Here is a 26069-nt window from a genome sequence, read left to right as displayed (position 1 = left end):
GTCACGCTTCAGAGCTAGCTGTAGTGACCACCACATTGCCTTGTTTTAGTGTCTTTGAGAAATTGTTTTGAAAATATGCACTAAGCAGGCAAAATCTCCAAAAGCTGTTACTGTAAATCTGCTCTTATCTTTTACTTTAGCTATGAGAATGGTTTGATTTTACAAAATCATGTCCTTATGCTTCTGTACAAGACAATGTGAATATATCTTTGCACATTTAAAATATTTCAAGAACTGAAAAGAAATACATAATCCTACATGTCACCTTGCTGGGCTTACCACTGTGATTTGGAGAAATCACAGCAGCCAGTTTAATGACTGAACACGGCAGGTATCATAGGTTCCTCTTGGTTCACTTTGCAAGTGGGGGCACAGAGCCTGTTCAAAGGGTTCACCCTAGCTTACATAATCAGCATAAATTGGTCCTGAGATTTCAAGTTTTGGCACCTAGATGCTAAAACATATTCATATTTTTACCAGAGCAGAATTAAAGGAAGAGGATGTATTAAGTCAGTTCAATCTTTTCAGGATGGAGAGGGGAAGTTTGTAGGCAATAAGAGCACGAGGTAGCACTGTTCTCACAACTTATATGATCATGGAATTGACACTCAAAGACCATCCTAGCAGAGCTAGGAAAAAGATAGGCAGGTGACAGAAATTACAGGAACAGTACAGTCAGTGATCATATACATACATCTATTTTTATTTCAGTGATTAGTAACACTTTCATTCACTATAAAATCACAAGCAGACACTAATACTTAGAAATATACAGACAGTTAAAGTTTTAGGCTAAAAAGCAGAAAGTAATTTTGTTGTCATTTATTTAAAAAAAAAAAACTACTATTTAATACAGTCAACTCTTGTTTAATATTCTTTAAAGTCATGGTGACCACAATACCAATAAATTGCATCATCTTATTATTTTTTAACCCCACAACTAGTGATTTTAGAATGTAATATGTGATTTCATTAGAAAAATAAGAATTGCTTTCCAACGTGTGTTTGGTTTAGGCTAATATTTTAATTAATTTTTATTTTCTTAGAAAATTCTAACTAAACTAGGGTAAATCAGTTGGGTGATGAATGAGAAGAATATGTAGGTTTTTGAGATGTGTTTTCCATGGAAATAAAGAAATGATTAAAAAAACAAACTTTGCTGCTTAAAACAAAAAGTTGACTATACTTGGAGAGGAAACTTGACCCAGGTATCACAGCCTCAAAAATGTTCCTCTCTAGAATTCAATAAGAAGAACAGGACAAGTCCACTCTAGGTCTCTACACTGATGAGAATAAAAACAGAGAGAGAAACACTACTTCATCACCCAGATCCCTGCTGACTGGGAACATGCAGGGGAAGATGGTCATTACTTCCATGATCATGAAGACGCTCTGATTCTGGAGCTTCCAACACCCTAAGTCCAGTTCCTGACTGGAGGCCCATAGCCAATCTTTCAAGTTTTTGCTGTCAAACAGCACAGCCTTGTTTGTACCACGTTTTTAGGAACAGAATGCATGAGACACTGCTAAAAAAAAAAAAAAAAAGGTAGGGGAATAATTCACAGAAAGAATATTGAAAGGAGATGTAACAGGGGATTCTTTGTCCAAGTGCACTACCCAGAATTATTATGGTGTTGGGGGGGGGGTTGTATGGTTAGAAGCATTTTCTCACATATTTTGTTGGCCATATCCATGAGGTACTGTGTCAACTTTCAAAGCTTTTGTGCTGCACAGGCATGGAGACATAAGAAAGAAGGAAAGGATTTAATGAGAAGCCTAATAGGTTCAGGCCAGAATAACTGAGAGGCAAAGAAGCAGCATCCTTATACCCAAAGAACTTAAGCACCTGCCCTGAGCCCCACATGCTTTCAGAAGTCCTGTTTGACTCTTCCCTCTGTACCTCCCTTCACCCTAGGGTGAACAGTTCCTGGATCCACCCACTCTGAGCCCAGGCTTCCCTTCTCCAGATCTGCCCCAAAGATTGAAAACTCTGTAATTCCCTGTCCAAATGTTGTCCGGGGTCTTGAGGCTTCTTCCCCAAGTCCATCCTTTTGATGATAAGCCTTATGTATATGCAGATCCCTACATAAGACATTGTGTGGCAGGGGAGGGGGGAGTTTGCACGAACTTGGCCATGAATCCTTGGGTTTCCATGTGCAGGCATGCCTGACTCTTCCCAGTGAGGATGAGAAGCAGGGATGAGAAGAGAAGGACTGCAGAAAGAGGTGGGACTCTCCATTGCATTCTTGAAAATGTCGATAGTGAACTTGAACCTAAGGGCACTCCTAGAGATGCGCTAGATGTGATGAGCAGCGCAATGACCTGGAGAGATCTTCACACTGCCCACACATGCACTGTGCTCCTAGATACCTGCTCCAGCTCCCTCCTTATTCCAGAGACTCTACACCACATTTTCCATGGTTTAATCCCTATTTCATTTTGTCAACTAAATATCATCAACTTATTAGGTTTCACCAGGGCCTGCTCTTCAAACACGTTAGACATTTAATGAAGGTCAACTACTAATGACAATGTCTTGTCACCTCAGGTTTAGAAATTCTGAGCTCCTTGAACACAGTGTCCTCATGACACATTTACTCTGTCCTCTGCAGAAAACCAGGAGTTTGTGGTCGACGCATGTATCCAAGTCCACTGATCAGTGACCCAAAGATCCTGTCTTGGGTTTCAACTGTGCAAGGCGCTTTGCGTTATTTCAGTCTGATGCAGTCCACCTCTTCAGTGGCAGGCATCCCCATGGTTTTGAGATCAAGGTCAGCGCTGGACTTACTCCCATTGTAAGAAGCCTTCCAGTGGAACAGCATGATCTTCTTGAAATACTTGATGGTGTTGTTCTTGACGGTCACGAAGCACAGGGTGTTGATTATGCTGTTGCTCATGGCGATGCACTCCACGATGTAGAAGGCGGTGAGATAGTGCTTCTCCTTCACAAACACGGTGGGAAAGAAGTCGCGCACGATGGTGAAGCCGTAGAAAGGCGCCCAGCACAGCACGTAGGCGGTGAGGATGCACATGAGCACCAGCACCGTCTTCCTGCGGCAGCGCAGCCGCTTGCGGATCTGCTCCGTCTGGAACCCGGGGACCGCCTTGAACCAGAGCTCCCGCGAGACCCTGGCGTAGCACAGGGTCATGATGACCACCGGGCCCAAGAACTCGATGCCAAAGATGAAGAGGAAGTAGGACTTGTAGTAGAGCTGCTGGTCGACCGGCCAGATCTGGCCACAGAAGATCTTCTCCTGGCTCTTGACAATGATGAGAACTGTCTCCGTTGTGAAATAGGCAGATGGGATGGCGATGAGGATGGACACCGTCCACACCAAGGCAATCAAGCCAGTGGCTGTTTGGCACTTCATCCGTGGTCTCAGCGGGTGAACTATGGCCAGATACCTGGGGCAAAACGCAAACAGGGTCATCCCCCATGACCAGTCAGTGCTGGGTTACAATTTCATATTTGCAACATTAGAACAAACAGCCAAAAGATATCAGCAGGGGAAAGGCAGATTTGATAGCGAGCCCTTGCTCCACCTTTGACTAGCTGTGCAATCTCAAGGCAGTTTTGTTGAATCTCTTAACCTCAATTCCTTTCCTGCAGAAGTTTTTGTTTTTAAAGATTAGATGTGATAATGTATACAACCATTCCTGGAAAATGTTTTAAACGTGGTATATAATGAAAAAAAAAATGGCCACAATTATTATTAAATAAAGTAATAATACTTCCCCTTGGTTTCTAGCCTGGCACTATTCCCAGGTCTTTCCGGTTTTCAGGACATACATCCAAATTATCTAACTCCAAAGAGTTGCTGAGAGAATTCACCCTTTCCATTGGAAGCAGCAGGCTAAGTTTTGTCTTCATTCCACATTTTTAAAAATATTGCTCTGCATGCAGAGGTGGAGGAAATGCACACTGCCATTTATCTCATTTTCCAGATGGAAATTGGAGTCTAGTGAGAGATGAGTGACTTCTCAAGGTCATATACACAAGACCCTTGATAGAAAACATTTAACCCTACCTCACAGGGTTGATGTGAAAATCAATTGAGAATATACATGAATGTATTCTTTTTTAACCACAAAGCATCAGACAGTAAACGATATTGCTTTTGTTCTTTCCAAAAGAACCCACATTACAGTTACCACAGTGGTCCAGGAAGGAGAGAGAGCTTTCTGGGGGCCGTTAGTCATTCGTGTGGTATGACAGAGCCCTTTCCAGAGAGTGCATACACTTCTGCAGAGAGCTCTCATTTCCTGGAAGGCTTTCCATGCCTGGCAGAGGGTGGAAGTTGGAGAAGGAGAAAAATGGGAAGTGAAGTGGGAGGGAATGACAAATTGATGTTGGAAATAAACATGTTCTCGTGTGTCTACAGCTCATTCCAGGTAGAGCAGAGTGCAGATGTGACAGGGCCTGAAGGAAAGCCAAACCAGTTCTGTGTCCTTTGAAACCAATCCCTTTGAGGTCATGTTTCTTGGGACTGTGGTCTGAAGAGAGCTTCGTTCTTTCTTTTCCCCCTGATTGTACTTCTGTTATTTCTATCCCTCCCCCCCCATGACACAGGCAGCCAAAACCATTGAGTATATTTGAGAGTTTTGAGAGTTCACTGGAGTGACAGTCTTGCTCTCTTCCAGTTTCCAGAAGATATTGAATGAAGCTGGATAGGTTGGGTCCACCCGCTGGACACCCAGCTAGCTGCCCTGCTTGGCCACCCGCATCTACCCTTGGCACTCTAACTCCTTAGTGCTGAAAATGGAATGGAAATAACAACAGAGTGTTGGCAACGTTTCGGCCAATGCACATGTGTGGGGCCCTTCATCAAAGGCCACAATGCTCCCAGTATTACAGGAACATCAAATGTGCTTGGATTTGTCATGAAAACTAAGAGCTTTTGCTCTCATTGGCTCATCTGTTTTCTATCTACCCCACAGGATTCTGCTGGTTGTCACAGAAAATTTCTATCTTCACCTGTGTTCTCTATATGAACTTTCACGATACAATTCTGTTTCTTTTTCCAATAGTAGTTCTTTATGATGGTTCAAGCTCAATGTCTTTCCATGAATGTGCAGGACAGAACCCCATCTAGAACCTCAGAAGACCCAGCTTTGCTGCAACTTGCTATGTCAATTTCAGTCATTTTTCTTAGCACTGTTGGTTTAATTTTCTCATCTGTATAATGGAGCTATCACCTGGATACTGGGAAGTTCCAATGAGCTACTGCATATGAAAAACAACAAACTTAATATGCAAGAAACTATTGGTGCTTTAAAATTGCCTTAATTTTCAAAGCTGTTCTGTATGCATGGCAATGTTCTTTGCAAATTCTGCTTTTGCAGGTCCTCTACAACTTTCTACTTTATTGAACTGAATCCTTTCCTTCAAAACTACTCTTCAGGGTTACTTATCCTGACTCACCCCAACTCCATCCCTAGGGTCAGGGCCATGAGCTGTGCAAAGAGCATTCTTGATACACTTACCAGCTGGCAAGTTGCAGAAAACAGTTTCAGGGATTTCCATCAGTCTTGGCTGGGTGAAGATCAGAATGACTCTAGTATTAGAAATGCTTACTTATGTTTGAAAGAAGTTTACAATTTACAGAGACTTTTCAAATCCACATATTCATTAGGCAAGCCCAACCCTATTAAAAGGGTAAGAGAGCAAAGATACTCATTGTATGGAGGAGTAAGCTAAGGCTTGGGGAAGTGAAATAACTTGCTAAAAGTTACATAGCTGGAAACTAACAAGAGCCATGATTCAGACCCACATATTTCTGCAAATCAAGAGGCCTCTTCAGTATGCCATTTGCCCTTTTCCTTTCCAGTAGGAGAAAACAGTGCCCTTTCCCCCGCTATACCGGCAGCCCTTCACTGTTCTATCCGTCATGGTTGAGCTCTACCCACTGATGCTCCATGAAGCAGTGAAATAATTGATAACTACTTTTCTCAACTTACGAGCATAGCCTTGCTGCCCTCTGCATCTATGACCTCAGTGGCTTAGGTCCAGATCCACCTGAAGCCAACAGTTCCAGGAGAATAAGGAATAAAGCCTGCTGGACAAAGTAATGTCCAGGAAGTAGTCTGTGAGATAGTGGGTGGGGTGATCAAGCATAGCATTTGGCGCCCTCTCTGCCCCAGGACTGAACCCCAAGCAACCATGGTAATGGTTGCAGCAGCTACTGGGCCGGTCATGGGATGGGCAGAGAGTGTAGGCCTGCTTCTTGGGGTAGCTGGCCCCGACTGATGAATGCTCCAGGGGGCATCTGTGCTTCCTAAGGCCTCAGCTGCCCTCATTAGGACAGAGGAGTCTCCCAGCTGATACACAGACTGGCTGGTTTCCGCAGGATTCTGGGTAAAGAAAGAAGCCTGGTGCTGCAGGACCAAGGCATACCCCTCAAAGACAGTGCCACATCACTTCAAGAGGACACTCAGACCTGGGCAGCAGGGTTCTCCTATGATCCTTTTCATCTCTGCCATCAGGTAGTATCCTGCTTGACTCTGAGACCTTCTGGACTATGACCCTGTCCTTTCTGATCTCTATTCTCCTTATGTTTCTTGTCCCTGCTGCATGGAGCTCCCCAAGGCTCCCCACGCTCGCCTCAGGCATTCTTTCCCACCTCTCGGCTTTGCAAGCCTCTCTCTGTCCTCCTGTAAACGCTTTCCTCACCTTTGCTGCTCCTCACTTATTGAAGACCAAATTAAAGTCCAACTCCTCTGTGAAGCCTCCTCTGACGACCTGGGTATGCAACCATCTCACCCATTTAAAATGTCTCCTTTCCTGACTTTAACTGTCCCACCAGTGTTCACTCTCCCCCACCAACATCCTAGACTGTATGTTCCCCAAGAGCACAATCGTGACTTACTTTTTTTTAAAATAACTTTTGCCATCTATGAATTCTGGGCACCTAATAGGATTTTAATAAAACTTCACCTTCATCCTGTGCCAGGAACTAGGTGAACAGAAAAACCAAACCAAGCCATGGTAGCAGTTCTAAACAAGACTGCAACTTTTTTCTTTTTTAAATAGGACATAACAGGACATGTGTTTACCCAGCATGCATTGGAGGCAGTCTGGAGCTAGATAATAAAAGGCTGGAAGCACCAGCAAATGGGTTTGTGCTATACTTTGTAGACAATGGAGTTATTATCAGTGATTTAAGCAAGAGAGGGGAGAAGTGTTCGAGACAAGATTAATTTGTCTACAGACTTGCTTACTTCCCTCAAGCCACAGGGGCCTGCTCTCTGTCCCTACAACCAAGTGTGTCCCTGCCTCAGGCTCTTTACACTTATAATTCCTCTTCTATTTTTTTCTTTTGGTACCTGGGATTGAACTCAGGAGCACTCGACCAGTGAACTACATCCCCAGCCCTATTTTGTATCTTATTTAGAGACAGGGTCTCACTGAGTTGCTTAGCACCTCACTTTTGCTGAGGCTGGCTTTGAACTCGAGATCCTTCTGCCTCAGCCTCCCAAGGCCCTGGGATTACAGGTGTGCGCCACTGTACCCGACCCCTATAATTCCCTTTGTCTGGAAATCTTTCTCCCAATCTTCACAAGGCAGGTCTCCCCTCCCCTCCACCCTCATCATTCAGAGGTCAGTTCAAATGTCTTGTCCTCAGAGACTCTTCTGACTCCTCACTTATAGTAGGTCACTCTGGATGCTCCTGTGGATGTGTTTGCTTTTGCTCAGAATATTCCTCACTTCTGAAATTAACTTTCTTGTTTTGTTTGCCTGACAGTCATGTTTCTCCATCCCTTGCATCTCTTGGACATAAACTTCATGAGGACAAACTTTTTTTAAAAAATCTTATTCACTATAATATCCTCAAAGCTTGGAATAGTGCCTGTCACGTGGTAGTCACTCTAGAAAAATGCATTGTTTGGATGAATACATGCATGAGTGAATGAAAGTTTAGGATGGATTATGAGTGTCTTGGGGCTGACAGGTGAGTCAAGAGACACTAGTCAGGAAGACCAAGGGAAGCCTAGGATGGCCAAGCTTACATGAACATGGTAGGGGGCTGAGGCAAGTTTCACCAGGACCTGGAAGTTGAATGAATGCTGGAGAAGAGAGTGGCCAGGATGAAAGAGACTTGTAGTTTTGATGTCTAGGATAACAATGGAATCAAGAGCAGAAACAGAGGCAGGCACAGTGGCACACACATATAATCCCAGCAGCTTGGGAGGCTGAGGCAGGAGCATCTCAAGTTCAAAGCCATCCTCAGCAATTTAGTGAGGCCCTAATCAACTCAGTGAAACTCTGTGTCTAAATAAAATATTTTAAAGGGCTGGGGATGTGGCTCAGTGGTTAAGCTCCTCTGGGTTCAATCCCTGGGGGTTTTTTGCTTTTGTATTTTCTTGTTTTGTTTTGTTTTGTTTTTTAAAAAGAGCAGGAATAGAAATCCAACCAGGTAGAAGATAAGTCGTTCTGTTCTGCTGTTATCTTAAAAATCTTGTATTATTATTTTGTGTAAAGCACATCATGGAAACAATTGTTTCAGTGAAGACAAAAGGTTTAGTCAATTGGAAATATTCATTAATTTTGGTTTTGTTGTTTTTGTTCTTTGAATATAAGAATTATATGAATATAAGAATTATCCACTATATTGGATTATCCACTATAATTATCCATTATATTGGATGAATATAAGAATTATCCACTCTTGATTTAATGTTTACTCTATCTTGAACATTGTTCTAAGCAACTACCAAGATTATTCCATTTAATCCTCAAAGTAACGATGCATTAAGTTTTCTTATTATCCCCATTTTGCAGAGGCAAAAACTGAGGAAGCTAGCAGTTAAAAAACCGACAGAAGGCTTCACAACAAATAGGTGGTACAGCAGGAATTCAAACCCAGGCAGAGTAACTACTACAATTATCTCTAGAGAAATTTCATTAAACAAAAATAAAGGCATTTTTACAACTGTTGATGTATTTGTTATACCAAGCTAAGAATTCAGTTGCCTTAAGCTAACCAAATTAAACCTGATAGAATTCTGAACATCACACAAAAACAGACAAAAACCAATGATAATGATTCCTAGACCACAAAATTGAAATTACATGATAGCAGCACATTTACAACAAAAACATAATTGAAGCAAAAATAAAAAATATCAATTAAAAAACAACACATTAAGCAGCCAGTCCATCAGGCAAGGCCTTGGATGGCCAGGCGGATACACCTTGCTTTCCGCCACAGTCCAGGTACAAGTTTCCAATCACAACCCCACTCTGAACAATGGCAATTTCCACAATGTAAAGTATGCTCCTTAATTCATCTTTCATGCTGCATCTAATCTGTATTATGCCAACCCACAGTGCAAGAGAAATGCCTGTGGTATTTCAGACAAGCTGAGTTTGGTATACAAGTAGGATATGGGCTTGGAGGAATTCAGCAGGTTGAGGTTGATTGACACAGGCAATAATACCTGTTAAAGATAACCCTACGTCCCTCAGTTCCTTTCTTTCCCCTGGAAGCCTTCTATGGTTGACAAGTGGGCCTTCCATGGAGAGATGGATCTCACCCATGGAGCAGGGCCCCAATCCACAGCAGGCACCTACCTACCCTCCTGGTTGTAGCTCAGAGCAGCCATGGGAAAAGATGTTTTGCTAGCATGAAAGTTCAGGAAATAACCCCACATGCTTTGTCCTGTCATGGCGTAGATGTAAAGGGAGCAGTTTCCATTTTCAAAAAAGATCAGAAGTGAAGTCCCTGGAGCTCTTCTTCAGTAGCTCCCCGGGGAACTTAGGAGGTAAATACTCCGCTTGATTGCTACCTTTCTGCTATAGAGACCTTGCCTAAGTAGACTAATGTCACTGGGCTCTGCCCCTTGTGTGAAAGACCATGACCAAGGTGAGGTGGCCATCTGAAAGGATGATACCTTAGACCTTTTCCAGGTTATCCTTCCATGAATGTGTTGTCCCTAGCTTCAGAAAACATGCTCTATTAGCTGTGCTTCGCCCTGGATCACTGATCTGGGGTGTGCCAACCGTGCGAAGCAGATCGAATACCCCGGAGCCCTGAGGCTATGGAGCAGGACAAGCGTGGGTGCTTTAGGCTTTTTGGTAAAAAGGGAGGCAGGTTGTTCAACTCTGAGTACACAAAGTCTTGATTTGACCCTCAGGGTTACTGTCTGTAGATGTAACAAAGTGCTCTGTAATGAAAGTCAAAGTAGGCAGGGGAGCTTACAACGACCGTAACGACCGTCCCCAGGGAACAAGGACCACCCTGGCTCATTAGCACAAGTTTATACCAAATGAAACAACTAAATATAAGAAAGATTTGCAGAGGTTTCTCTTATTGCTTTTATTTACCAGTTCTAGAAACAGGTCTCTTGCAGTGCTGCATGCAAATGGGTGTGAAGGCACAAAGGAGTTCAGGCAACAACAAAAATAAGAGAGTATAAGTTGCCTTGTTTCTTTTTCAAACAAGTCCCTCAATCAGTGAGACATCAATTAGTGCTGGGCGGTCATGTGTTAGAAGAGGAAGTCTTGATGAGATAGAAACTTCTCTCGTGATATTTAAATGATTCCTTGGAACTTAAACTTGTCCCTGAACATCTCTAAACTTTGAACAGGTACAACATCTAGGAGCAGGTCCTCAGCAGGCAGATCAGATGCCTTCCTACAGCCCAAAACCAGGGTGCCCAACTCTGCCTCCTATCTCACCAAAGCTGAAAAACTAGAACCTTCCCAACTGTCCAAAATTTTGAGTGGCTTATGCCTGCAATTGCAATAAAGGAAGGGATCACTCCAATGCCCGCTCTTTCCTGACTGCCTTTGTTGCTCCTACTATCATGCACTCACCTATCAATGGCGATGGCCAGCAGGGCATTGGTGGAGACGTAGAGAGAGACAGTGCGCAAGTAGTTGACAGATGTGCACAGGACATGGCCATGTTCCCAGGAGAGCTGGCGCACCACATAGTAGTCCATCTCAAAGGGGCAGCAGACAATGGCCACCAGGAAGTCAGAGATGGCCAGGTTGGCAATGAGCAGGTTAGTGAGGTTACGCAGCTTCTTATAGCGGGCCAGGGCAGCAATAAAGATAAAGTTGCCAATGCCACAGACCAGCATGATGCCCACCAGGGCCATGCCAATGACAATCTTGGCAGCAAAGAACGTCCGGGAGTTGGTCACATCCTCATCTTCATCCAAGGGCATATCATAGTCACCATAGCTGGTGTTGAATGGGAAGGACGCAGCATAGGCTCCATAGGGGTTGAGTACAGAGAGGAAACTGATGGAGGAGTTGGTGACATTCTCATCCACCACCCCCATAGTGATCTCCATCTGGCCCTGCAGAGCTCTGAGTGACACTGCTGGGAAATCCGGAGCAATATCTGCAGGCCGATGCCCCATTCTCTGCCGATGCTCTGCTCTTTCTTAATGAGTCAGTGTCCCTGCCAGCATTCTTGGGGTGCAGTATCGGAGCTCCATTTAAGCCTTTGAAAGACATACAAACAGTTGGCTGCATGTTGAAGTGAACCTGGCTGAACTTAAAATCATTCTGTAACCTAAGCAGACCCATTAGCCACCTGCTCAGAGTGAACATAGATAGGGTGATGGAGTGGAAATAAAGGAACCAGTGAGAGAAAACAAATGAATGAAAACCACATCTTCACTCAATTAGAGAATGCTGGAGTGCTGTAGAGACAATAAGGCCGAGCTTCCATTTATTTCCATTCCACTCAAAAATGAGGCACTCCTCTTCAAGGACCGAAGTTGGGAGTGTGGGGAAGCGGAAGAGAATAGAAGTGACCTACTCCAAAGTCCACTCACTATCCTGACAGCCTGAACTTTGTCCTTGTGCGATAGTTCTGTTCTGCGGTAACAACGACTCCTTTCCAGTGGTTCAAAAGAAATTACTCTGAATACCATTGAAGAGCGAGGACTCTCAAACAACCCGGTCAGCACTCTGAGCTGGTCTTCTGGCAAAACACAGCTGTAAAATCACAGAGCTCTCTAGTAGCCGCCTTCCCCTCTCCTCCCTGGGCTTTTGTTTACCAGTTCTCCTGTGACCCTAGAAGCTGGGCACCATGTTTCTCAAAACCTGTCCCCAGGCAGAGGCTTTGCAGGGTCAAAGTCACAGCCTGTCCCTAAGTGAGTGAGTTAGAAAGAGAAACTGAGAACAAATTCCTTCCTTGGCTAGTTGTGTGTCCTTAGGTAAAGAGCTTAAACACTCAGGGTTTCAACATCCTCCAGGCAGGAGATCAATAGCATCTGTAAAGCACGGAGCTCCCTGGAGAGGGAGAGTGTTACACCCCAGAACTGCAAGGAATTACTATTGAGCGCTCAGGCCTCTCAGCCAGCTGCAAGGATGGGGAGGGAGATCCTGCTGCAGAGACCCCACACCACATAATGCGGCTGGGATGGGGAAAGAGAGGAAGCCACGGTTCCCTGTCCCTTCTTCCTGCAGTCCCTTCCACAGCAGAAGACATCAGACCAGAGAGCTGGATGTAAGAGAAGGGCTAGGGTTTGGAGAGCATCCTAAAGCTCAGGAGAAGAAGAGGGAGAAGAAGAGCAAACCTAAGTTCCTGGAAAAGGAGGCCAGAGAGAAGAGCCCCAGAAAGGCCTGCTGCCCATATGCCTCAAAAAAACAAAACATCTGGAGCCTGTCTTATGGAGGGTTAAAGTCCCTCTGCACCTCAATGAAGTTTAGACCCACTGCCGCCTCCCCCTCCCCTGTCCCAGGATTTGGCCTTTCCTCTGAGCTCTCACTTCTGTCCAGCTCATCCCTGCCCTCTGTCCCTGTCCAGTGTGAGAAGCAGAACCCAGAGCCAAAAAGCCAGAAGGGACCAGGCTTGGAAGCCAAGAAGGCAGGGCTGCAATACCACGGGATACAACTCCCCACTCGCAGGCTGTGTGTCTTTGAGGCATTCCACCTCCGCATAGGTACCCTACATCGCCTACCAGAAGGCTCTGAAGTCAGGATTTAGAACAAAGAGTAACAAACTTCTAAGGCAGAGGGAGATTAAGGGCTGAAAGAGAAATTGTTCAGGGATCCTTTCTCCTGTATTGTCAGCTCTCAAGGAGGACCCCAGTTCCCACCCTCCTCTGTCCTCTGGGTCGCTGGAAGCGTCCCTTTGCAACGTTTGCTGATAAACCCTCTCCTGCTCCCAACTTTCTCCCTCGGAGCAAACAGAAAGAGGGGACAGATTGGCTCCCCGAAGACATGCACGCAGTCCAGTCCCTGGAGAAGTCCCCTCTCCATTCGAAAGCTCCAGCTCCACCACCACCACCGCGCCTGCCGCCGCCTAGGGTCTTTGGAGCATCTCCCGGGAGGGTTCGCTCAGTACCTGCGGCGTCTCGGCGCCCAGCGGGCGAGGGTCAGGTTTCTTCCTTCTAGAGCCGGGGACAATACACGCTTCCAGAAACCGCTGGCAGGGAACAAGTCCCCTCTCTCCTTCTCCTCGGGAGGCTCTCTCCCGGCTTGGGAGGGAGTTGCGCTCTCCCTAGCTCCTTAGACCCGAGAGCTGCGGCGAGGCCACCCCCTCTGGAGCCCGCCCCGCACTCGCTGTCCCCGCCCCCGGTGGTCGCGGGGCGGCGGGGGCTCGGAAAGGTGAGCCCCGGACCAGGGCGCCAGGCTAAGGGAGGCGGTGGGGTCCCCGCTAGAACTGGGGGTACGTCGGGGTCGCTTGGGAGCCGGGGGTCGTCCTTCGGCCGTTGTGTCCGGGACGCAGAGGCGGCAGCTCGCGGCAGGGACGCGCCGGAGGGAGCCAGCCCAGGCGGGCGGTGCGTTCCCCGGGCTCAGCCTCCGGAACGGCCGCCTCGGGCGGGAAGGAGAGCGCCGCGCTCTGTGCAGGGCTCTGCGCGCAGCCCGCCGGGGGTGTGCCCGCCCCAGGGCACCCGGCTCCTCGCCGCTTCACCTGGCCGAGCCACCCAGCGCTGCCACCAGAGTGGGCGGGCGGACAGGGCCCTGGCTGAGCCAAGAGCTTTCAAAGGACCGGGAGGAGCCTCCCCTGCTGCCCACAACCTTGCCCTCTCAGGACTTGCGGGGACTGGCCCAAACCTCATCCTCTCCCCAGGGAGCCCAGCAGAGCCCCAGGGTCATCTGCACCGTCTGCTGCTGAGATCTACTTTCTGGAGAGCAACGTGAGGTGGCGGGGGCACAGCGGAGAGAGGACAGGTCCCCCCAGTCCCCCAGGGATGTCTGTTCAGAAGAAGATTGGGATGACAAGAGCTGACTTCCAGAATACGGATCTCCATCTCCTTCCAAAGCCTATAGATTCCTAAAACCGTGTACCTAGAATTTCCATATGACGGGCAATTCCACTCCAAGGTATATGACTAGAAAGAATTGAACGCAGGAATTCAGATGTGTGTACACCAGTGTTCGCAGCAGCATTATTCACAGTGGCCCAAAGGTGGAAACAACCCAAATATCCAAGTGACAAGGGATAAACAAAATACGTTTGATGCATACTTTACAATAGAGTAATATTTGGCCTTTAAAAGGAGTGAAATAAAACTATGTTGGAGAGGATGTGGAGAAATCAGAATTCTAGTGTACTGCTAGTAGGAATATTATATGACCGTGGTCACTCTGGAAAACAGTATAGTGTTTCCTCAAAAAAATTTTAAAAATAGACTTACCTTATGATTTGGCATTTCTACTTCTGGGCCTATATCTTTAAAAAAAATGTATGAGATGTTTGTACATCACCAGCAGTTATTCACAACAGCTAAAACATGGAAGCAGTTCAAGTGTCCATCAGTGGAGAAATGGACAAACAAAATGTGGTATATGTGGAGCTGTGTGGTAGCTCAATAGTAGAGCGCTTGCCTAGCATGTGTGAGGCATTGGGTTCAATTCTCCGCACCACATAAAATAAATAAATAGGTAAGATAAAGGTATTGTGTCCATCTACAACTAAAAAAATTAAATATGGTATATGTAAATGAAATTCAGCCTCAGAAAGGAAGGAAATTCTGATATATACTATAACATGGATAAACCTCAAGGACATGTTTAGTGAATAAGCCAGTCACCAAAAGACAAATATTGTATGATTCCACATATATGAGGGCATCTAGATCAGGCAAATTCTGAGTCAGAAGATAGTATGGTGGTTTCCAGAGGCTGAGGGGAGGGAGGATGGGGTGTTATTGTTTAATAGGTTCAGACTTTCTGTTTGAGATGATGAAAAAGTCTAAGAAGTGGATAGTGGTAACAGTTGAACAACATTGCTAATGTACTTAATGCCACTGAATTGGACACTCAAACTGGTGAGTTTTATGTTCCGTATATTTTACATAAATATTTGTTCTTTAGAACAGCGCAGATCTCTTTCCATTCAGTGTCTATCCTTGATTGACCTCCTGTTGTCCATAATGGAAAAGGTGCTGCCCAGGATCTGGACCTTTAGTTCACTTTGGCACTATTGAACTGTGTGACTTTAGGCAAATCACATAGCCTCTCTGGAGTTCCATTTCCTTACTAACAAAATGGATGAGTTGTGCTTGCATTAAGAAGTCACTACCAGATTCCAATACTTCATGCAGTATCTTCCTGTGGCCTGCATTGTGCTCTGGACAACTTCTATCATTTGTGCAAAACTCCTGTCATTTGCAAAAATGTCACAGCACTTTCATATCTGAGTCTCAAGTATCATGAGACATAGCACAGGACAGTAGTAAAGAGCTTGAGATACAAGCTCCTTGCCTCCTTTCTAGCTAGCTCCACCTGTGATCTTGGGCAGTGTGATAACTAAAGTCTAGCTTTCTTCATTTGTAAATTAGGGTTGACAATATCTCCTACATCATGAGTTTGTGAGGTTTAAACAAAGTAAGGCAGGTAAAGTGCTTAGCTCAATGTCTGGCATTTAGCCAGAATTCTGAGAAATGCCAGCTCTTACTGTAACTGATTCCTTCCCTAACTTGCTCTGGGAGACCCTAACCAATCTTAGAGACCTTGCTCACATGCCATTTCTTGTGGGAAACATGTCTTAATTCTCTTACTTATTTTTACTTCTTCCTTATCACTTAGTATTTCTCTTTAAATGCATTTTTGTGAATCAATTTGTTCTCCACGTTGCACTGTCCCCTGAGGGAGGGCTAGATCACCTTTGGTTTTGCATATTCTGTAGTTGTTTCTCAAACTTGCTTGGTGATAAAAATGATCTGGGGTGCTGGTAGATCTTGCTGATTCCTGGGTCTCATTGTAAACCTAGAATCTGTGGGTTCAGCCAGCACCCCAGGGCATTCTTACTGTCAAATATGTTTGAGAATCTGGCGACCTAGACCAGAGCCTGGCACAAGGTAGACCTTGATTTGTCAGTGTAGACATACCATGTTTTCTTGACTCTCTTTATTTTTACTCGGAAATCAAGAAAACACAAATTTCATATTTACCTATTGCTGCTTATCAAATCAGCCCAACCTAGCACTTAAAGCAAGTATATATTATCTCGAAGTTTCTGAGGGCCAGGACTGTCAGAGAGGCTGAGCTAAGTCATGAGATTGGAGTCAAGCTGTCATCCAGGGCTGCATTCTTATTCGAAGCTTTAACAGAGAGAGAATGTGCCCTTGAGTTCACTCACACGGTCACTGTGAGGTCTGGTTGTCATTGGGGCCTCATCAGGTGGGTCTAGCTGTAGGTGGCCTGAATGACCTCACAGCATGACAGCTGACCTCCCCACTTCTGCCATCTGCCATTCACCATCAGACAAACCCTAGTTCCCCCAGGAGGTGAGGGAAGAAGAACCACAACAAGGGCGTGAATGTCAGAAGGTGAAGACTACTGGTGACTAACATGGAAGACATCTTGGAGGCTGGTACCAAGTGGAAGTCCAGATTTCCCCCATCCTCTTCACAGTCCTGGCAGGACATGGGAGTTGAGACCAGCAGTGAGGTTAGCCACAATGGAGGCGTTTCTCTCTGACCTGAGGCTGGAGAGGCGGTGGATGACTTCTGGATAAGTGGATATGTCATGGTAAATAAGTCAGGAGGACGTAATGACATAATTGGGACGATTCGTTGGACGCACTTGGGGGAGATGGAATTTTGGGAGTAGCTATGGTCTGCCAGGCTCTATGTGTTGCAGGTCCTGTTGGGGCTCCTTTGAAGGGTTTGGGAGCCTCTATGTTATTTTTTGCTCTTTCCCAGCCCTCTGAGAAGCAACATCCAGCTGAGGCCCTCTGAATATCTGATTAGAAACCATTTAGAATTTTGATAATCTGTCTCTACGACAGAACTAAACTGGGACTATTAATTTTTTAATGGATGAAAAGGAAATGAATTTTAAAAAATGTGGAACTGCATGATAATTTTTCCCCTAAATTTAAAGCCCCAAGGACCCTGATGACTGAAAAATTGCTCTGTGATTAGTTCACTGCCATGAAGGACAGAGGTACCTTGGCTCATTTTTCCTACAATGATCTATAATATCTGAGAAAATTTGCCTCCTGGGAGTCCTGACAAACAAGAGCCACAGAAGCTTTTTGGGTTTTTTTTTTGTTTTGTTTTGTTTTGTTTTTTGTGGTGCTGGGGATTTGAACCCAGGGCCTTGTGCTTGCAAGGCAAGCACTCTACCAACTGAGCTATCTTCCCAGCCCCAGAAGCTTTTTGGGAAGCACTTTCTTTGGAGATGTTTACCCACTCCCAAATAATGCCCTTGGTTGCTTTTATTTATTTTCTTCCTTTCCTATCCCATTCACTGGAATAATTACAGGCATAATTCTCATTTATTTATTTATTTTATCCAGTCATTATGTCCCTTTGGGTTTCGACATGGAAGGCTTTAACATCTTAGGGTTTTTGTCAACCATGCAATTCCTGTGATACCATAAATCCCACACAGAAATCTGGCTCAAGGAGGGCCTTCAAGTTCATTTGGTGAGTACTGTTCATTGAGAAAGGAGCTAACAGATGGTCAAAGGGGGAAATCATTCACCCAATGTACCAGAGCTGATTTCAGAGCCCATATTCAAGTCCAAGTCTCCTGACGTTTAGCTCAGCCCTTTGCCCACTTCTCTGGCAGCTACATTCACAACACTATCTAGCTATTCTCATTTTGACCTTCTCTTCATGATACTCTGCTCCAGGGCCCAGTCACAATTTCTCCTGTCTGGAAAATTTACTAAATCAGCTTATTTTCTGCTTTCATCAAATTTGTTCTCTCAGCACACCCTCCTCAGTGCCATGAAAAAATCAAGGATTCCTGGAAGATGCCAGAACTGGCTCAGAGCTCATCCTGCCTCCTGTTCCAATTACCTCTCTGAGCCAGCCGTGTTTGACTGGCTTCCCAAAGCCCACTCAGCAGGTTGCTCAAGCTGCCCTCTGCCATTCCCCTCTGCCATCCGCTAAGGCCCGCTGGAGCGGGTGTGAAGGAGGATTTGGATAGGTACACAGACATGCCCTGTTTCTGAAAAAAGCCCAGAGAGAAATTGTAACTCTTTCATTATTTTTAACTGGTGGGTTTTTTTTTTTTTGGGGGGGGTGCGTGGAAGGGGTGCCAGGATTTGAACTCAGGGGCTCTCGACCACTGAGCCACATCCCCAGCCCTATTTTGTATTTTATTTAGAGACAGGGTCTCATTGAACTGCTTAGCACCTCGCTCTTGCTGCAGTTGGCTTTGAACTCTCGATCCTCCTATCTCAGCCTCCTGAACGGCTGGGATTACAGGCATGCACCACCGCACCCAGCTAACTGGCTTATTATTGCCCTAAACAAATCCTTAATTAAATTATTTTGGAAGTGAGAGAAACTATTCATATGTTCATTTGGAAGCATAAATAGGAAATAGCAAAGAAGAATTTTTTGAAAAAGTAATAAGAACATTAATGTACCATTAATATCAAAATACCATGAAGGTTTAAGAAGACAGTGAGAAGATAAGAAGTTTGAGCGCAAGGGTACCTGTGGGGAAGATGTGCAGAGGAATAATGTCTGAAAACTCGGTGCAGTCACCGTTCTGGAATATTTCACATGGGGTCAGTGGAGGGCAGAGAGAAGGGCAGGGGCAGAGCCCATCCATGATTATCTGCCTCAGAGTCTAGGCTTCCCAACTTAGCTCCATTGTGACAAGGCTGTAGGCGGTGGCACTCATGGAGACAGGAGAACACAGGTACCACTGCGGTGGGGCTTCCAGTGCACAGAGGGAAAAAAGACCTTCTCTCCTTGTTAGACTAGTGCAAGCTGCTTTTAATGGAACCAGGCTGCATGTAAGGCAGCAGTACCCTGGCACCTGTGCTACGGCTTCTCAAGCCACTATATATGGCTCTATTCCACTGATGTGGAATGGGGGAAGCAGCCCCCAAGAGTCTTTTAAGAGGATGTGTTGAGAAGTTGGGCAGGAGGGGAATATGAGGGGAATATTTAAAAACCCCAAATAACCCCCCAGAGGCTCCCAGAGATAAGAGTCTGGGAGGTTTTGCATTAGGTGGGTGGAGTCAGGAGGCAGTTATATCTTTATGTGGTCCATTGTCACTACAGGTTGGGGACACTGGAGTTACCTGAGAATGCATTACAAAGCAAGTGGCCTGTAACACCTGCATCCAGAGTACAACCCTCGAGAAAAGCAGTTTGGTGGCTCATATTCACTCTTACTAATATTTTCCACTAATACTCTTGATTTAGATTTATACTTTTGAGGGAAACATATTCACGAAATATTTAGGGGCTGGGGTTGTAGCTCAGTGGTAGAGTGCTCGACTAGTACATGTGAGGCACTGGGTTCAATCCTCAGCACCACATTAAAAAAAAAAAAATTTATACATAACCCTAAAGGGAATAATAAAATATTAGGAAAAAACTCATTCCAAATTGGGTTCTTGTGTTAGTTTTCTAGGGAAGCCATAACAAACTATTATAAACAACAGAAATTTTGGAAGCTCAAGTCCAAAGTCAAGGTATCATCAGAGGCATGCTCCTTCTGAGGCCTCCGAGAGGCTCGGTGGAATCCTTGCTTGTCTTCCAGCTTCCGGTGGTGGCCATTCACCCATGGTATTTCTTGGCTCAGAGCTGCATCACTCCAGTCTCAGCCCTGACATTACATGACCTCCCTCCAGGTGTAGTGTCTTCACATCGTGTTGTCTTCTTACAATGCCATCAGTCACAGCAGATTAGAATCCTGCTATCTAGCTTGATTACATATACAAGTATCCTATTTCCAAATCAGTTCCAAGCACAGATACCAGGGCTGAGAATTTCAACATGCCTTTTCGAGGAACACGATTTAGCCTGTAACAAATGTATTCTGATACATGGCTGAGGGATAGAACACTATATATCTATTAAAAAGTGGGGGGCTGTGAAGTGAATCTATAGCTGTTAGAAATCAGGATTGAAGGACAGTGAGGGAGGTGACTGAAAAGAATCCTTTGGGGGCACTTTTGGGATTCTAGTCACATTCTGTCTCTTGATCTGGTGGCCGCTGACATGAGTTTCCTCAGTGGGCTCCACACTTAAGGAACCTCTGCTTTTCTGAATGTATAGTATATTGCAATGAAAACTTAATTAGGATATGATGCTGTAAAAGTATATTGATTGACAAGGAGAAAGAGTCATGATATATTACTGCATGGAAAAAACATTAGGTTAACAAAACTGTATGGCAATATGATTCCATTTGGAGCGGAAATACAAGCTGCCTACATCCATAGAAGGAAATGCCTGCAGGGACAAAATCAAACAGCTAACACTCAACTCAGAATGGAAAGAAAATGCAAGTGTTTTTCCCTTTGGCTCATTTATCTGCATTTTCTGATTTTAAAAATTAACCCATATTATTTGTATAATATCATAAATATAAATGAAAAAAGGGTGAACTAATTTGAAAAACAATGAACAGGAGACTCAACTATTAGGGAAAAACATTTATTTAGGTCTTTATCTCACACTAGATTCCAAAATGCATTAAGGAAGTATAAAAAGTTAAAGTCAAAAAGTTAAAAACTGAAAAGAACATTGATGAAAATTTAGTAGAGATTTTTACTGAGAGAGAAAAAAAAAGCAATATATGATATCCCAAAGGAGAAAATGGACAGAATTTTCTGCATTAGAGTTTAAACATTTGAAAGTAAGAAAAATCATAAACAAAATTAGAGTAAATGTCAAATCAGGAAAAATATTTATGTTGAATATAACAAACAAAAGGGAAAATCCCTAACATATGAAGTAGTTGCATTTAACTAAGGAAAACACAAGTATCATGAAAGAAAGCAGGCAAATATACAAATAGGCAATTGACGAGAAATGAAAATAACAATAAAAACATACTTAAATATTCTTACCCTCACCAGTAACCAAAAATATGCCATCTACAAACAATAAGGAATCATTTTGTCTATTAAATTAGCCAAAAACATAAACTGTAAAAATGGAAGTTGGATTAGTAGTTTAAGAATTCAAATAAACAGTCTAACTTTGGAAATATCTTGGCCCAACCTTTCTCCTCTTCTCAGATTTTTTTAGTCTTTACTGCATTCTGCCTAAAGTTGCTTTGTAATAAATATGCACTGATTTGGTTGATTCCACACCACTATTTCCCTCTCCGGACTTTAGATCTTTCTGACATTTGTTTCAGCTGCCACCGGGAGAATAGCCAAGGCGCCAGGCCAGAAAGGTGACATCATTCAAAGTCACATCAAGCGTCAGAGCTCTGTGCTGACCAGCTGCTCCCTGTAGTTACAGAGAAATGCACAGGACAAGTTTGAACGCAAATTACACATGGTGAGATTTTAGTTTAAAATATGTAATGAATCTTTTGCCTGGCTCGCTAAGTTATGAAACTGTCTTATATTCAGATGATTTTCAAGTGTGTGTGCTTATGTGTGTATGCGTGTGTATGTGCATATATTTGTATGTGGGGAAGGGGGAGTGACGTACATGGGAAAGTTCCAGAAGCACTCACTTAAAAAATCTTAATTAAATTTATTTTTAATTTAGAATCAAACAACACAGAAGTACTTTTATCACTGGCCAAAGGCCAGGAAGTGATGATAGAGTTGATCTAATGAAACCACTTTCAGAGTTAATTAACAAGGAATTAAAGAGCACTGGGAAAGTGTAAGGACTAGAAATATTGCAATGAAAGGACTGGAACTGTCTACCAAGTGGGTCAAGTGGCATGGAAGCCCCCATTTAGCAAGAGGGTGTTTGAAAAGCATTGAAGTTGCCAAGACAGAAATGCCATTGCGTGGAGGAGACCTTGTCTTTGACTCCTTGGCCTCTTCACCAGATTTTTCCTACTGATGAGATCGCCTTACTCATTCTCAGGTGTGTCCAGAGCTTCTTCTCACCTGTGCCTGCAAATATTATCCTTAGAAACAAGGATGGCTACACACACACACACACACACACACACACACACACACACACGTAATGTCTAATGAGGCATAATACACCAACTATACATTTTCGATGTTTAAAAATTTTGTCTGTAATCACAAAAGTAACATGTTGTACAAAAATAAATTCTAATCATACAAAGTATAAAAAACAAAGATTTTTTCATACCTGCCTTTATCCCTAATTCTACTATTAGCAGTTGGGTATAGATATTTTCTTAAATACAGAGTGTCTTGAAATAAAGTTCTGTACAGTGCAGTACTGTACAGGTGCGGTGGTATATGCCTGTAATCCTAGCAACTGGGGAGGATGAGGCAGGAGGATTACAAGTTCAAGGCTAGCTTCAGTCAGTCAGGGAATCCCTCAGTAACTTACTCTCAAAATAAAAAATAAAAGTACTGGGGATATAGCTCAGTGGCAAAATGTGCCTGGGTTTAACCCCCATTAAAATAATAATAATAATATAATAATAACAACAACAACCTATTCAGAACTAGTTCATGTGATATTTGCACACATTAATGTATATTTTAACAAATTCAGAGGATAGACTAAAAAGTGACAATATTTAAAATACTTACCTCAGTGCAAGAACATTAGTTTAACAAACTAATGGTGAGCATGGCTTGTTAGAATCTTTATGTACATTTATCAAAGAAACCAGGAGGAAAATGGAACAATCCATGCCTTGGGACGATTCGAAGCTCAAGTTATTTTCCTGGGGGAGATGGTCCATTGAAGTCCTTTAGGACAAGACAATGGTAATTCTGAGTCTCTGTCATACTCAGACAGGCAGGAAATGGGTGAGTCTTGGATCTGCAAGAGGGAAGACCTTCTTGAGGCATGTGGCATGGAGGCATAGAGAGGCCATATAAAACGTGCAGGGGCAGATGTACAGGGCAGATGTGTAGTGCAGATGTATAGTGCAGGGAGGCCTAGAGAGGAAGATGGTGGCACAATCCAGCCTTTTCCCTGACTGGTGGGTGGTGGTGGAGGCAGTGACAAAAGTCTCGGTGATGTGTTGGAGCCCTGATTCCAGCCAGCAGCGTCGGTTCCATCCCTAGCCAGAAAAACAACCAGAGCTGGCCCTTTGCATGCAATACCAGAGAGAAATGCATTCTGGTGTTGGAAGCAACAGTAAAGAAGGGAGGCTTCTGGTGAGAATGTCTGGGTTTCATGACTTAAGCAGGGACAGCCACAGAGCTCAGCTACACATCCTGGAGAAATCAGGTCACATAGCAGATGTGGCATCCTCTAGGTTCAAGGAGGTGTATCTGAGTTCTGAATCCATTAGCTACACATGAGCAAACATACCAAGACTTGGGATACAAAAGTATCTTGGGAAATCCTGGATTTCTGGGGGGAGGTAGTGCAAAAACAAGAAAGAAATTCTCTTAAGGGATTGACATGTAAGTTTATTGGCATTTACTCTCGATAGTAAAAGAAATGTGACCTTATTTTGTGCTTCCATCTAATGACGTGAACAAATCAGGAAGATTATAGAGAATTTATGTACACACTCTTATTGAACAAAAATCTAACTTATATTCTGTTCTGCAGTTTCCTTTATTCACTTATCCATGTGGTTTAACTTTCTATGCCATTGTGTGTGCGTACGTGTGTGTACATATAATAGATTTACCTCATCCTTTTTAGTTGCTGAATTATGTTCTACCATGTGGATGTACCACAATTTCAATGTGCAGACCTGTGGATAGATATTTATGTTGTTTCCAGTTTTTCACTATTATAAACTGCTCCACACCTCGCTTCTCTAATATTAGCTATTACTAGTCATTTCACAAAGGATATTTTCAATTTATTATGGCAATAAAGCTATGAGTCTCAGGATTGACCCTCTCTAGTAGAATCGTAGAAACTAGATGGTGAGTGGGAGAAGCATTTGGAGTGTGGATTGGGTCTTCCTAGAACCACAGAAACCTGAAAATTAGGCAATTCCTGCTAGTATGAACCTCCCTGCACTATACATCTGTATGCTTGAACTTCCCTGAAACTTCTCCCCAATCTACAGAGCTGCTCAGTGAGCTGCACGAACCATCCAGACAAGAAGCTACGTCCATGTGCCTCAGGTCAAATTGATAGCCTTTCTGTGGCCTAAATGCATCCAGAGGGGAGAGTTTTTTTTTTTTTTTCCCTAATTTGTACAAATGTATGTTAAGCACTAACAATGGCCCAGATTCTGTCTGCTAGCACAATCCTTAGTCCTTAAAGTCTTTGCTTTATCAATTCAGCATGCCAGTTGATGAATGTTTGCATTGAATTTCACATTCCATGATTCTGAGTGTTCTTTTACTCAGCTGGATGAGGAGGATCCATTACCAGGCTGGAAACCTGGAGTGCAGGGTTCGCATTTCTACCCTGCTTCTGTCTGTGAGATGGTGTACAACTTACTTACTTACCTTCTCTGGGATTCAGCTTTGTGAGAACCTCTAATATGACATGATTCCTTCTGGAATCAAGGGTCAAGATATGTGCACTGGCTGATTTTTTCCTAACTCTGAGGTGATCTCTCTGAGCTTTGAGACCATCATCCATCTGCCGCCTGGGAGAAGGTAGAAAGACCACCTTTGGCACTAGGACCACAGTGTCACTGGACCCAGCCACATTTGTGCCCACATCCTTTTGACCCTGGTCCATGTTCCTAATGTCATTTGGTTACTGCAAGTTCCCATTCTGCTCCACCTCCCCAAACTTCCAGTAGTGTCACTCAAGTTCTTTTATAGGTAAAAGATGGTTTGGGCAGGTTTCTGGTTCTTCTTGGAGATCTGTGTGATGTGGGAAGCCAGCTGCTTGCTTGCTTGGTTGGCAAGCTGAGAGTACTTGTCAACATCATCATCTGGCCTGTTTGTCCACTCCCGATCTGCTGTACATGCCTCACGATCCTCTGTTTAGGGAAGCAGCAGCAACCTTTGTGCAGAGTGCCTGGCGGTCCACCTGCTGGATGTTCCCGCCATGCTAGTGGCCACTGCACTGGACGTCTGAGCAAGGCTGCGTACTTCCATCCACTCTGCAGTTGACTCCTCTCATGACTGACGCACAGCAGCATGAGTCACCTCCATCACAGTTGAGCTGGTGGGAGCATCAGTCATAGATGAAGACCTAGGCTGGCTTCGTTCTATAACATCTGGCATTTCCTGCCCAGATATACAAGTGATTTGGGGACTTTCCTCTGGGACCTGTGGCTTTCCCTCTTGTTCTGAAAGTTTACTCCTCCCTTCATCTTGGGTGGTACTCAGATTTCCTGCTGGGCTTCATTCAGAAGTGAGGAGAGAGTGGGGACATGATTAAATTTCATTTAACATTTTTTTTTTGTACCAGAAATTGAACCCAGGGACACATAACCACTGAGTCACATCCCCAGCCCCTTTTTGTATTTTTATTAGAGACAGGGTCTTGCTGAGTTGCTTAGGGCCTCACTAAGTTGCTGGGCTGGCTTTGAACTCGCAATCCTCCTGCCTCAGCCTGCTGAGTTGCTGGGGTTACAGGCGTGAACCACTGCGCCCAACCAGTTCACATACCTTGCTTTCTAGATTCATTTCAAGTTCTAGATCTGCTTGAATTTGCTGCATATCTTATGAAGGCTCTGTTGACCTCCTGCACTGCCCTGGAAGAGGTGATTTAATTCAATCACATTAATAGTGTTCTCCAAAACATGTGGATCACTCTAGAAAGTGTGTGTTCCTTGTTCTGTCTTCTCTGCTCTCTGGCCTCTATGTGTGGCATTTTCCTACTTAGACCATTTATAATCT

The 26069-nt window shown here is 44.2% G+C and overlaps 1 protein-coding gene across 1 annotated transcript; it reads right to left on the bottom strand.

Annotated features, from left to right (window-relative positions):
* Positions 1-830: 830 nt before the first annotated feature.
* On the bottom strand, positions 831-14777 carry PROKR1 (prokineticin receptor 1). Its single transcript, XM_079111123.1, has 3 exons — positions 13308-14777; positions 10817-11454; positions 831-3405 (listed from the first exon to the last, which is right to left on the bottom strand). Exons 2-3 carry the CDS (start codon positions 11368-11370, stop codon positions 2709-2711), a joined length of 1251 nt encoding a protein of 416 aa, XP_078967249.1. The 5' UTR covers positions 11371-11454; positions 13308-14777; the 3' UTR covers positions 831-2708.
* Between the last annotated feature and the right edge of the window lie 11292 nt (positions 14778-26069).

This window comes from Sciurus vulgaris (assembly GCF_902686455.1).
Source record: "Sciurus vulgaris genome assembly, chromosome: 14".
In the NCBI taxonomy this organism is placed as follows: Eukaryota; Metazoa; Chordata; class Mammalia; order Rodentia; family Sciuridae; genus Sciurus; species Sciurus vulgaris.
Note: the sequence above shows the minus strand (reverse complement) of the source record. Positions and strands in the feature narration are given on the sequence as shown.